General features: G+C 39.7%; 2 protein-coding genes across 2 annotated transcripts in view; both read right to left on the bottom strand.

The window, feature by feature from the left end:
• Positions 1-421: 421 nt before the first annotated feature.
• The window catches only part of LOC107631953 (uncharacterized), a 115,832-nt gene continuing 105,278 nt past the window's right edge, over positions 422-10,975 (bottom strand). Inside the window, exon 4 of the mRNA XM_088508261.1 lies at positions 422-457. The gene's annotated coding sequence lies outside the window, so the exon portion shown is untranslated. The remainder of the gene's footprint in view (positions 458-10,975) is intronic.
• On the bottom strand, positions 5,755-8,468 carry LOC148572747 (uncharacterized). Its single transcript, XM_088509719.1, has one exon. It carries the CDS (start codon positions 8,446-8,448, stop codon positions 5,785-5,787), a length of 2,664 nt encoding a protein of 887 aa, XP_088365845.1. The 5' UTR covers positions 8,449-8,468; the 3' UTR covers positions 5,755-5,784.

Genomic DNA, 10,975 nt, shown 5'->3' with positions numbered 1-10,975 from the left:
AAAAAAAAAATTCAAATTATACGCACAATAAGGAGCTGCCAACACAAGAACAATAATAGATATATTGATATTGATTTGCATTTGTGATAATGAGTTTGTTTTAAAAATTTTCATTATCATTTACCCACATCTATTTAAAACCTAAACATGAAAAATTTATAAAATATTTTCTTCGACTGCAGTTACTTTTAAACTTTTCATAACATCTCAGAAGAACGTATTTTTACTATTTTAATTTAAAATCCTTTCATCACATTGGTTATCATTTCAATGCTTAACTAACTAAATATCATAAATAATACAAATTGATGGAAGGCGCCTTTAATTAAAGGTGCTAGCTAGACTTCTAGTTTATAATAGTCCACAGTTCATGTTTATTTTTTGGTTTAGAGATGTAGAGCATGCATTATATATCCGCATTAAAAAAAAAACAAATTAAAAGAGAAATTTAACTTTACTTTCGTTATTATATATATGTTGTTATGTCATTGTTTATTTTTATTTCTTATTTGAATAATTAGAACCTCTTTTTTCAACTAAATTTCATACGAGAATAATGATATATTACTTCAAAAATTTAATTTTGTAAACACCTTAGATATTAATAATAAGTGCAGTAAAAATATAGACAGTACGTAGTTAAAATTACTAGTTGCTTCTTTCATTCAGAGTAGTGCGTTTTATATTATACAAAAATGTGAAAAATAATTTTATTTAAATTTAATCGGATTTGATATAATGTATGAATTATAATTTTTTTTGCTAACAAGTTTTCTAGTGATATTTGTTAGGAATATAAAGAATTTAATGATTTATAGAAAAATATAAGTCTAGCTTGACATTTCCAATGAGATTGAATCTGAATGTATATAAATTTAATTTTTTTTAAACAATTGCTTTAAGTAACCCCATAATTTTTTTTTTAAAAGTAGAATGTTGAATTGATTTAGAAATCAAAACGTATTGATTTAATTTTATATTTTGAAAAGCATTTATAAATTTGAATTAAAAAGGATAGATCATTTACAATGAGTAATAATCTCATAAAGACACAAAAATAGTCAAAATTTATCTGATTTAATAAAATAATTTTAAATTATTTTCGTTATTTTTTATTTATTATTATCTTCATTAGAGTACACACTTTTAATTTATACATGTAATATCCTTGTAAAATTGTCATAATTATTAATTAATCATAAATAGGGAGAAATATTAGATTGTTGCCATATGTCGAAAGCTTGGTCACCGCACCTAAATGGCCAGCTGCAATGCTGCATTATAATTTATACAGGAAGAGGAGAGAGAACTCATCAGCTTGCATATTAATTCGTCTTAATTGCATGAATGGGATGCTACTGCTAAAATATCTTATGTTCATGTCGCTGTATTCATCTGGTTTACAAGTTAAACTTGGGTATTCTTTATTCGTCGCCATGCTTGGCTTTATTATATTTTGAAAGTACATCTAATTAACAATACAATAATACTATTCAAAATAATTAATTATTATAACAATTAATGGTTGAGTCCAAAATTTTGTAGTTAGATTTGTTGTATTTCAAATAAATGCAAATTAATATAAGTTTAAGTTATTTTTGGTTAATTTATTTTAGTTATTAAATATTTTTGTATTATTTATTTGTACATTATAATTGATTGAAGTCTATTTTTAGATACTAATTTATAATTATAAATTAAATTTTAGTATTTACTTGTAATACTCTGCTTAAATTATTTCTTAGATAGACACTAAATTGAATATATAATATTGATATTAAATAGACGTAAATTTATTACATACAAAACATAGACACATAAAAAATAGGGCAAAACACTATAATAAGCCAACATCAATCCAAATTTACCTATATGAGCCAAAATGAAAATCGATACAGCAATGTGCCAGATCATATTTTTATGTAATTCGAACCAGGGTAGTTCGAACTTCATCCTCAAATAATTCGAACCAGACCAGTTCGAATTTCGAAGAAAAAATTGAATGTAAATCGAACCAGACTGGTTCGAACTACCTATGCAAGTAATTCGAACCACTCCAGTTCGAATTAGGGGGAAATGTGTTCTTCATGTAATTCGAACCACCCTGGTTCGAATTACGCTTAAGGAAGGTTGTTAGTAATTCGAACCACCCTGGTTCGAATTACTAGGGAATGGGCTATATAAGGAGTTCGAATCAGCCTCATTCGAACCATTCTCACCTTCCCCTGCCCCACCAAATCTCAGAGAAAACGACCCAGATTCTCTCCGCGAAAGACCTGAACGCAATATTCTGCTCATGGGAGACGATCCGGCGCGGTTATATCGCTTGGACGGAGTCGCCCATATAGCTGGGGTCATCAACGAAGAGGTTAGTACAGAAATAACTTTGTTTTATCGGTACATGTGAGTTTGTGGTTTGGCATGCGAGTAAGATATTGGTTTAGTTGGTGGTTTATTTTAGTGGTTTATGTCAGTGATTTCTGTAAATGGTTTATGTTAGTGGTTTTTGTAAGTGATTTATGTTGGTGGTTTATCTTAGTGGTTTATCTTAGTGGTTTATGTTAGTGGTTTATCTTAGTGGTTTAGGTATGTGGTTTATGTAAGCAGTTTACGTTATCGGTTTACGTTTGTGGTTTTTGTTAGCGGTTTATGTTGGTGGTTTATGTTAGTGGTTTATGTTAGTGGTTTATGTTAATGGTTTATGTTAGTGGTTTATGTATGTGGTTTATGTATGTGGTTTATGTAAGCGGTTTACGTTAACGGTTTACGTTAGTGGTTTTTGTTAGTGGTTTATGTTGGTGGTTTATCTTAGTGGTTTATGTTAGTGGTTTATGTTAGTGGATTATGTTAGTGGTTTATGTATGTGGTTTATGTAAGCGGTTTACGTTAACGGTTTACGTTAGTGGTTTCTAGTAGTGGCTTATGTAGGCGGTTTAGTTGTGGTTTTATAATGTTAGATCTTTCATGTCAGTAGCCTATGGGGGTTTCTAATTTAAGTTTCTTATGCAAATGGTTCTCGTTCTTGGTATTTTTAAGCGGCTATACATAGTAAGATTTTTTGGTTTATCAATTATCGTGTTGATTATGTTTGTCACCGGTAATTAAGCTGGTTCTAAGAATGCGGTTCATTTCTTCCGCAGCCTCAGCGATGCATCAGGAGCATGCGGCGGCAGCAGGGCATGGTCCTGGATGACAGATACGTTCCGTACCTGCAGATGGCTGGTCTTTACCATCTTGCAAGGTTGAACGATAGATGGTTCCGGTTGGACGAGGCCCTTGTGAGTGCGTTTGTTGAACGATGGCGTCCGGAGACTCACACGTTTCACATGCCGTTCGGAGAGTGCACTATCACACTGCAGGACGTGGCATACCAGCTGGGTTTGCCAGTGGACGGGCGTTACGTCAGCGGCTGCCTATCAGAGTTCCATATATACATCGAGGGTGGCCGTCCAGCCTGGGTTTGGTTCGAGGAGTTGTTTGGAGTGGTACCTCCTCCTAGCCAGGTTCAGAAGTACGCGGTCAACTGCAGCTGGTTTCAGGAGACGTTTGGTGAGTGCCCGGAGGGAGCTGATGAGGATACTGTGCGTCGTTATGCCCGTGCGTACATCATGATGTTGTTGGGCACGCAGCTTTTTGCGGACAAGTCGGGTAACCGCGTTCACATCAGATGGCTTCCGTTTGTAGCTAGGCTGGAGGAGATGGGGACCTACAGCTGGGGTTCTGCAGCACTGGCATGGTTGTACCGGTGCATGTGCCGTGTGGCGAACAGAAATGTTATCAAGCTAGCGGGCCCACTTCAGCTACTTCAGTCATGGATTTTCTGGCGATTTCCTCGGTTTAGGCCTGCAGGATTTGAGACGTTCAGCTGGCCACTGGCCTCGAGGTACTTCCCTAATCTTTGTCTATTTCAATTTACTATTGGATACCCTAAGCACGCATATAAGTAGCGGTAACACATGTGCATGTTGCAGGTGGTCAGGTTACATCCCTTCCAGTAGCGAGAAGGGTCCTAGAGTTCAGACGTGGAGGCTATGGATAGACCGGTTGCAGGATAGAGAGGTCAGTATGTAACTTAATAAGTTTTTTTATTTAACCACAATTTACGAGTTGGCATCACGAGTTGCCCTGACATTGTATCGTTATGCGTGCAGTTTATCTGGATGCCGTACAGTAGCCCTGACGTACTTCAGGTCGTGCATCCCGAGGTTTTGGAGCCTCGGCATATGGTGCTGTGGCGGTCTGTTACATCGCTTATCTACTTTGCCGTCATAGAGTGGCATCAGGTAGACAGAGTTCTTCCGCAGTTTGGAGGGGTGCAGCCCCGTCCACAGGCCGCCCTAAACATCGACTTTCTGATGTCGAAGGACGGCAGAGGCGGCGATCGATGGTTCCCCTCCCATTTGCAGAAGTGGCATCAGTATTGGGAGGACCGTACGGAGAGCGTGCTGAGATTCGATGTTGTTGCTAACCCTGGTCCGTCGCATCTGTTCTTGGATTGGTGGAGTCAGCACGGGAAGAGGTTTTTGTCTCCGGATCCGCAGTTGGGCGATCCGAGAGCCGCTGCTATTCCTGTCGAGGCCTCACAGCGGGGAGCTGGGCAAGTACCTGAGATGGATCGGCCTGACGACGTGCCGGATAGGAGGCGGGTTGATAGGAGAGCTCGCGTGGGCACACGTCGTAGCCAGCGTGACTGGGGTTGGCTTGAGCGTGCTATGGAGGCTGGCGACGAGGCCGGCCCCGCTAGGGGTCGACGACGACATCATCCTGGTAGAGGTAGAGGGCGTGCTGCGGTTCATGCCGCTGCACCTGACCCTCAGGACGATGACGATGATCACCATGGGCCTGAGGGCGGGGATGGTGCAGGGGCGGCCTCAGTTGCTGGTGGTAGTACCCAGGATGGGGTTCACGGAGGTGAGTGGTATGGCTCCGGGATGGTGACGGGGCTGAGCCTAGTGACGCTGGACTTGGGTCCGGTCCTTTTGGACATTACTTTGTTGGAGTACCCACCGACGACCAGCCTCAGCAGGACGGTACTCCATGGGTTATTCCCGGATCACAGTGGCAGGACTTCCTTGGGGCAGATACGCTCGATCCGGACTTCGGCAGTCCACGGTTTCTGGCGGAGATTTCGGCTATCATGCAGGAGGACGAGCCGGGCAGGAGGCGTCCTCAGACCCCTGCCACGCAGGCACCCTTAGATGTTGATCTGAACGAGCCTGCTACGACTCCTGTTGGTGACCAGTTTGCTTTGGGAGGTACCCCACATTTCGCTTACACCGCTGCATCACAGTCTGTCGCCGGGCCGTCTGCCGCGCCACTCCATTTTACGCCACCCGCACAGCCTACCCCGCATGAGGACGCAGATGAGATAGAGGATGAGGAGCCGTTCATCCGCAGAGGTCAGAGGCCACGGGTTCCCCGTCGTTGTGGGACAGGCTCCCACTTGTTTAGATGATTTACATGTCATGTGTTTTGGACGTTAGGGTTCACTCATGTATTTTAGATGATTTACTTTAGAGCTATTTTTCCTTGTTGTATGCTCATTTTATTGTACTTAAAAATCTGTTATTTACCTTGTGGATTAGTGACTATGTATTATCATTGAATCATATGACACTGTAGTTATCAACTTTTGCAGTCATGGGATTTCTAACCAAATTCAAATTCAGATGCAACTTTTTCATTACTAGAAGTTAAAAGGATAAACAAATAACACAAATCATCTTCAATAACAAGTTACAGGAAAAATAAAATCAATGAACACTAACAATAACAAGATCGCTACTACTGGCCCCCCGTGTGAGACGGTCCTCCAAGCTGTGGGCAACTCCTGCGGGTGTGTCCGGGTTGGCGACAAAGGCCACACCTCTTTGGCCGATTCGGATCTGCCTCGTCCATGTTCGTCCGTATCCTAGTGGATCTCGGACGACCCTCTCTTGCCCGCCTCTTGGCAGGGTCCGGGATCACGGTTGGCCCGTCGTAAGGTGGCCAGAATCCCTCCGGTATCGGCGGTGTGAATCCCATCTGGTACACACGGAACACTGAACTAATCTGATACACGCTGTGAACATAAGAGGACCAGGTAACCCGTGAGTAGGCGCAGCATGCAAGTGCGTGCTGGCACGGGAAATGAAGTGCCTGGAAGTACCCGCAGTCACAGGTCCTGGATGCAAGCGATACTCTGTAGGTACCTAATGAGAAAGAGCCCGTCGGGGTGGTCTCGGCTACGGTGAACTCGGAGTTATCCCGGTCATACAAAGTCACCGTGAAGCACCTCGAATTCTTCAAGTTGGCCTCTATACACTTCACCAAGTACTGACTGAATTGCTGTCCGGTTCCCATCTGGGCCTCAGCCTCTCTACCCTTGCGAACAAAGAGTTCCGCAAGCCTTCCATATGTTGCCTTCACCAAAGAGCAAACAGGGAGGTTTCTGACACCCTTTAGGATTGAGTTCACACACTCCGAGATATTCGTCGTCATGTGACCGAATCTCCGTCCCTCGTCACGATGCTGAGTCCATAAGGAATAATCAATCCGGTTCTCCCACTCACACATAGCCGGGTCTTCAGACCGAAGAATATCAAACCAGTAATCAAACTCAACCTCGGTCTTGGCATATGCGGCATTCACTAGAAGCCTACGTGCATCCTTGCCCTTGAAGGTAAGGGCAAAATTAGCCGCTACGTGTCGAATGCAGAATGCACGGTATGCAGATGGAGGTAACCAACCCCCGTCCGGAGCCTCAAGCGCAGCCTTTATGCCGTTATGCCTGTCCGATATAACCAGAAGACCGGGCTGCGGTGTCACGTGCTGTCTAAGGTGGGAGAGAAAGAATGACCAAGACTCTGCATTCTCACCTTCTACTAGTGCGAATGCAACGGGTAGAATGTTGGAGTTCCCGTCCTGTGCATTCACGATGAGCAAAGTACCCCCGTACTTCCCATACAGATGGGTTCCATCAATGCTAACTAAAGGCTTGCAATGGCGAAATGCCTGGATGAGCGGTGGAAACGTCCAGAAAAGTCTGTGAAAAAAAGCTTGAGACTCGTCTACTTGTCCACTAACTCGAACGGGGCTCGTCCGTAGGATTGCAACAGTACCAGGCATCGTCAATTGGACTCCCAAAACCCACCTGGGGAGCTCGTTGTATGACTCATCCCAGTCACCATATACGAGGGCAATTGCCTTCTGCTTCGCCATCCAGACCCTCCTGTAAGTCGGCCTAAACCCGAAGTGTGCTGCCGTGGCATTTAGGAGCACCTTGATGCTGACGGATGCATCGGCCCTAACCATTGGCATAACAAACGCGGAAATCACATGATAATCCAAGCTCCTGTGGTCACTCGAGATGGAGGTCGCAAGACAAGTGTGAGGTCCATTGTACCGCTTGACCTCCCAAATGCCCTTGCGCTTCCGCAGACTCAGTCGAATCAACCATGTGCACCCATTCCCAAACTCAGAACACTTGCCCACATAACGGCGATGATCAGACTCCACAACCTTGTACTGTACCCCTCGCCGGATGCTGTAAGTCTTCACACTTAACAGGGCCTCGTCTTTATCCTGAAATTGCTGACCAACCTGGAACTCTGTCAAACCAGCAGTCCCTTCAGCATCTCTAGCTCCGAATCCAACAGAGTGCCCTGAAACACCCTCTTGCCTCATGGCATCTAGGTCCAAAGAGGAAAAATATGGTGGATACTGCTGTGTGCCAGAACTAGAACCACCGACTACCAAAGCAGGCTCAGTCGCTCCAACCTCGTCGCCGCTGTCATCCTCAATCATATCCGGCTCGACGCCGTCCTCCTCTACATCACCCAACACTCCGTCACCGACGCCAACCAGTGGAACTCCCTGTAAAGCGTTCGGCAGAATATCAACTGATCCTACCACGTCGCCTACTCCATCATTCAGATCAACAGCAAAAGATGGGGAGGCGACTGGTTCGACCGCTGGCTCGTACACAGGGACGGACGAAGAAGCAACGGCAGGCCTTGAACTCGAACCGGCTGCCGCTGCTTCAGTGGTGGCATTCCGGTTCGAACCCCCTGAGCTGGATACCACATCAACCAACTTTGCCAACAACTCTGGTGTCCTAACCTCGGGAAACTGCCTCCGACATAGGAACATGACTTGCAGGTCCTCATCACTACCAATCGTGAAGCAATCATACTTCACTGTATCCTGCAAGACAGTGATTGGAATGCGATAGAAAAACTTCTTCACTCGCTTCGCACCTTCCAGACCGAGTTTCATCAGCACAGATCTAACAAGATCATCATAGCTCGTCGTTGGTTTCACGACGATACAGAGAGGATCCTTATCTGTGAACTTCACACCGGAGCGAGTTTTTCTCTTAATGGATCCTCTATGGTGAACCAAAACCCCAAAACTCTCCTCACTAGCCATATTACACCCTCTATGAGAGCAACTCACGTTTAGAACCATATATATACTGCACTGTCTACCACTAATTCGAACCGGACTGGTTCGAATTCAATTTGTGTAATTCGAACCAGCCTGGTTCGAATTACTTGATGCAGCTTCTCCCTATATAATTCGAACCAGTGTGGTTCGAATTATGTGATACGTTTTCCTCCCAAGTAATTCGAACCACCCTGGTTCGATTTACTTGAATGAATTCCCTCTTCATAATTCGAACCACTCTGGTTCGAATTACTAATGAATTGAGTTCGAACCACACTGGTTCGAATTATATAAATATAGGGTTTGGCTCATTGCAGAAACGAATTTCAGTTTGGCTTATTCAAGTAATTTTCAACTTCCCCTGGTTTAATCTGGTTTTTTGCCCTAAAAAATATCAATAAAGGACTATGCATTATTAAATTAAAGAATATTATTTATTTAATGCATACTTTAAAATAAGTATTGTTTTTGTTTTGTCCAGGAGGTACACTCTGAGGTATAGCTCGTTGTTATTAAAAGATGATTGTCTTCTCTTCTTTTGATCAAATGGCTGTTCTGTGAACTTTTCACAATTCTGGCTCAAATGTAAAATCTATAAAAAAGATTTCGACGCTCAAGTCAATAATTATCTTTAAAAATAAATGAACTAAGAGTATTAGGATAGTAGTCTCTCATTTGTTCTGCCCCCATTCATCTTATTTGTGTCCGTATTTAACTTCGTTTAACCTAACCGACTCTTTGCCTCTTCTTCAAGATTTAGTGTGAGTTCTAGAGAGGTGGAGACAATTATATCAGGTTCAATCTAATTTAAAATGTGTTTTTTAAATTAGTTTTCGAGGTATAATCGTTTTTTACTGAAATATGAGGAGTAAGGATAAATTCTTGTATAAAAAAATTGTCTAAGTATAGTTCATTGCATAAGAGAAGACGTCGTCCTGTCTTCTCTTTAAATAAAAAAATCGCTGAACTCCAAAAAATGTAAGATAAAGTAAATACCTACAAAAAGTATTCTTACACTCAAGTTAGTAATAATTTAAGAAAATAAGTGAGAATAACTTAAGTGAGTATTAAGTTTTCATATACATTTTATGAGAAAGTGTCAAAAATTCTGGTAAATTTGAAAAAAAAAAGGAGCTAAGAGCGAGAGAGAAAGGAAGTAGAGAGCAGAAAAATGAAAAGAAAATGAGAGAATGAATTCATTGATTCAGAAAAATTGTATTATAGAAAAAACTTATTCTTGTATTTATAATCACAGTTGAAGCAGAATTTTCTAACAACTAATTATCATTCTTACAAATTTAACAATTCAGTATAACTAACTCCTAATCACATACCTCATATTTCATCTAATTTCATCTTTTATCTCTATTTATCGAAAACATTTTAAATTATCATCTGATAATACAACCATTGAGTGGTATAATTTAATTTTTGAATTATATATAATAACTTCAGTGACAATCGTTAAATATGCCTATTGATCTTTGACTGATTTTTTGAGATATTAGTACATATATGTGTAAAGTTCACAATGTAATTGTGTTGGAAGTCTTATATATATTTTGACTTTGGACTACTTCAGATTAGAGATTATAATCATTGAATTATAAATATAGTGGCTGAATGATGTGCAATAATATTAATAGTGGTTGATTATAATAAGCCATGAAAATTTTAATAGTTTTTTTTTATCTAATCGCAAAATTATAGTGTTCAGATTAGGTATATAAATAATTAACATATTAGTTTCAATAAATATCCTTGTAAAGTACTTTATTTTACACAATTACAATAACTAACTATAAGTTTACAAATATTATTGATTTATAAAGTTTCATATTTGTAAACTTATAGTTAGTTATTGTGACGTTTAACATAGTATTATTATATATATAATTTTTTAAGTAGTTATTGTAACGTTTAATTGTTTAAAAGTTAAACACTTTTTGATGAAATGTTAATGTTTAATTTCGTGTCTAGCTATATAAACGAATTTTCACTGGTATTGATTAAAACAAAAATTATAAATAGATATTTATTTTACTATTATGTATATATCTCTTCTAAAGGATAAATTATTGAAAAAGATTAAAATCACTTTTTACGATGAATAATATTGTTATAGTCATCTAGCTCCATATATATCAGCTGGCATATTCGAATTGAAGGAGGAACTTTTACATTTGTATAAAAAAAATATAGTTAGATCAATAAATTGTTGAGTAATATCCTGTTCCATTTGATACTCGAGAATATTAGATTTTAATAATTTTGAGAGTAAGGTATACTCCTTCGAATAAAAGAAGACGGTAATATTAATAATTTTTTACATTTAAACTAAAAATTAATGTTTTTTAGGTATTAAAGTTATAATTGATAATGATAGAAAATAATAATTTAAAATTATCTTATTTAATTTAACATCTATAATTTTATATATATAATGTTTATAATTGTACACTTGCTTGTTACTACTTTTAATATTATTCAATTACTTTAATAATAATTAAATATAGAATAAAGTAAATAATAATTAAAAAATACAAAA

The sequence above is a fragment of the Arachis ipaensis genome, chromosome B3 (genome assembly GCF_059453495.1).
Source record: "Arachis ipaensis isolate K30076 ecotype BB chromosome B3, ASM5945349v1, whole genome shotgun sequence".
Classification (NCBI taxonomy): domain Eukaryota; kingdom Viridiplantae; phylum Streptophyta; class Magnoliopsida; order Fabales; family Fabaceae; genus Arachis; species Arachis ipaensis.
This window is presented reverse-complemented; position numbering and strand designations above follow the sequence as displayed.

Bases quoted from the DNA above. Each gene is read 5' to 3' on its own strand.
- LOC148572747 (XM_088509719.1), bottom strand. From the start codon at position 8,448: ATGGTTCTAAACGTGAGTTGCTCTCATAGAGGGTGTAATATGGCTAGT.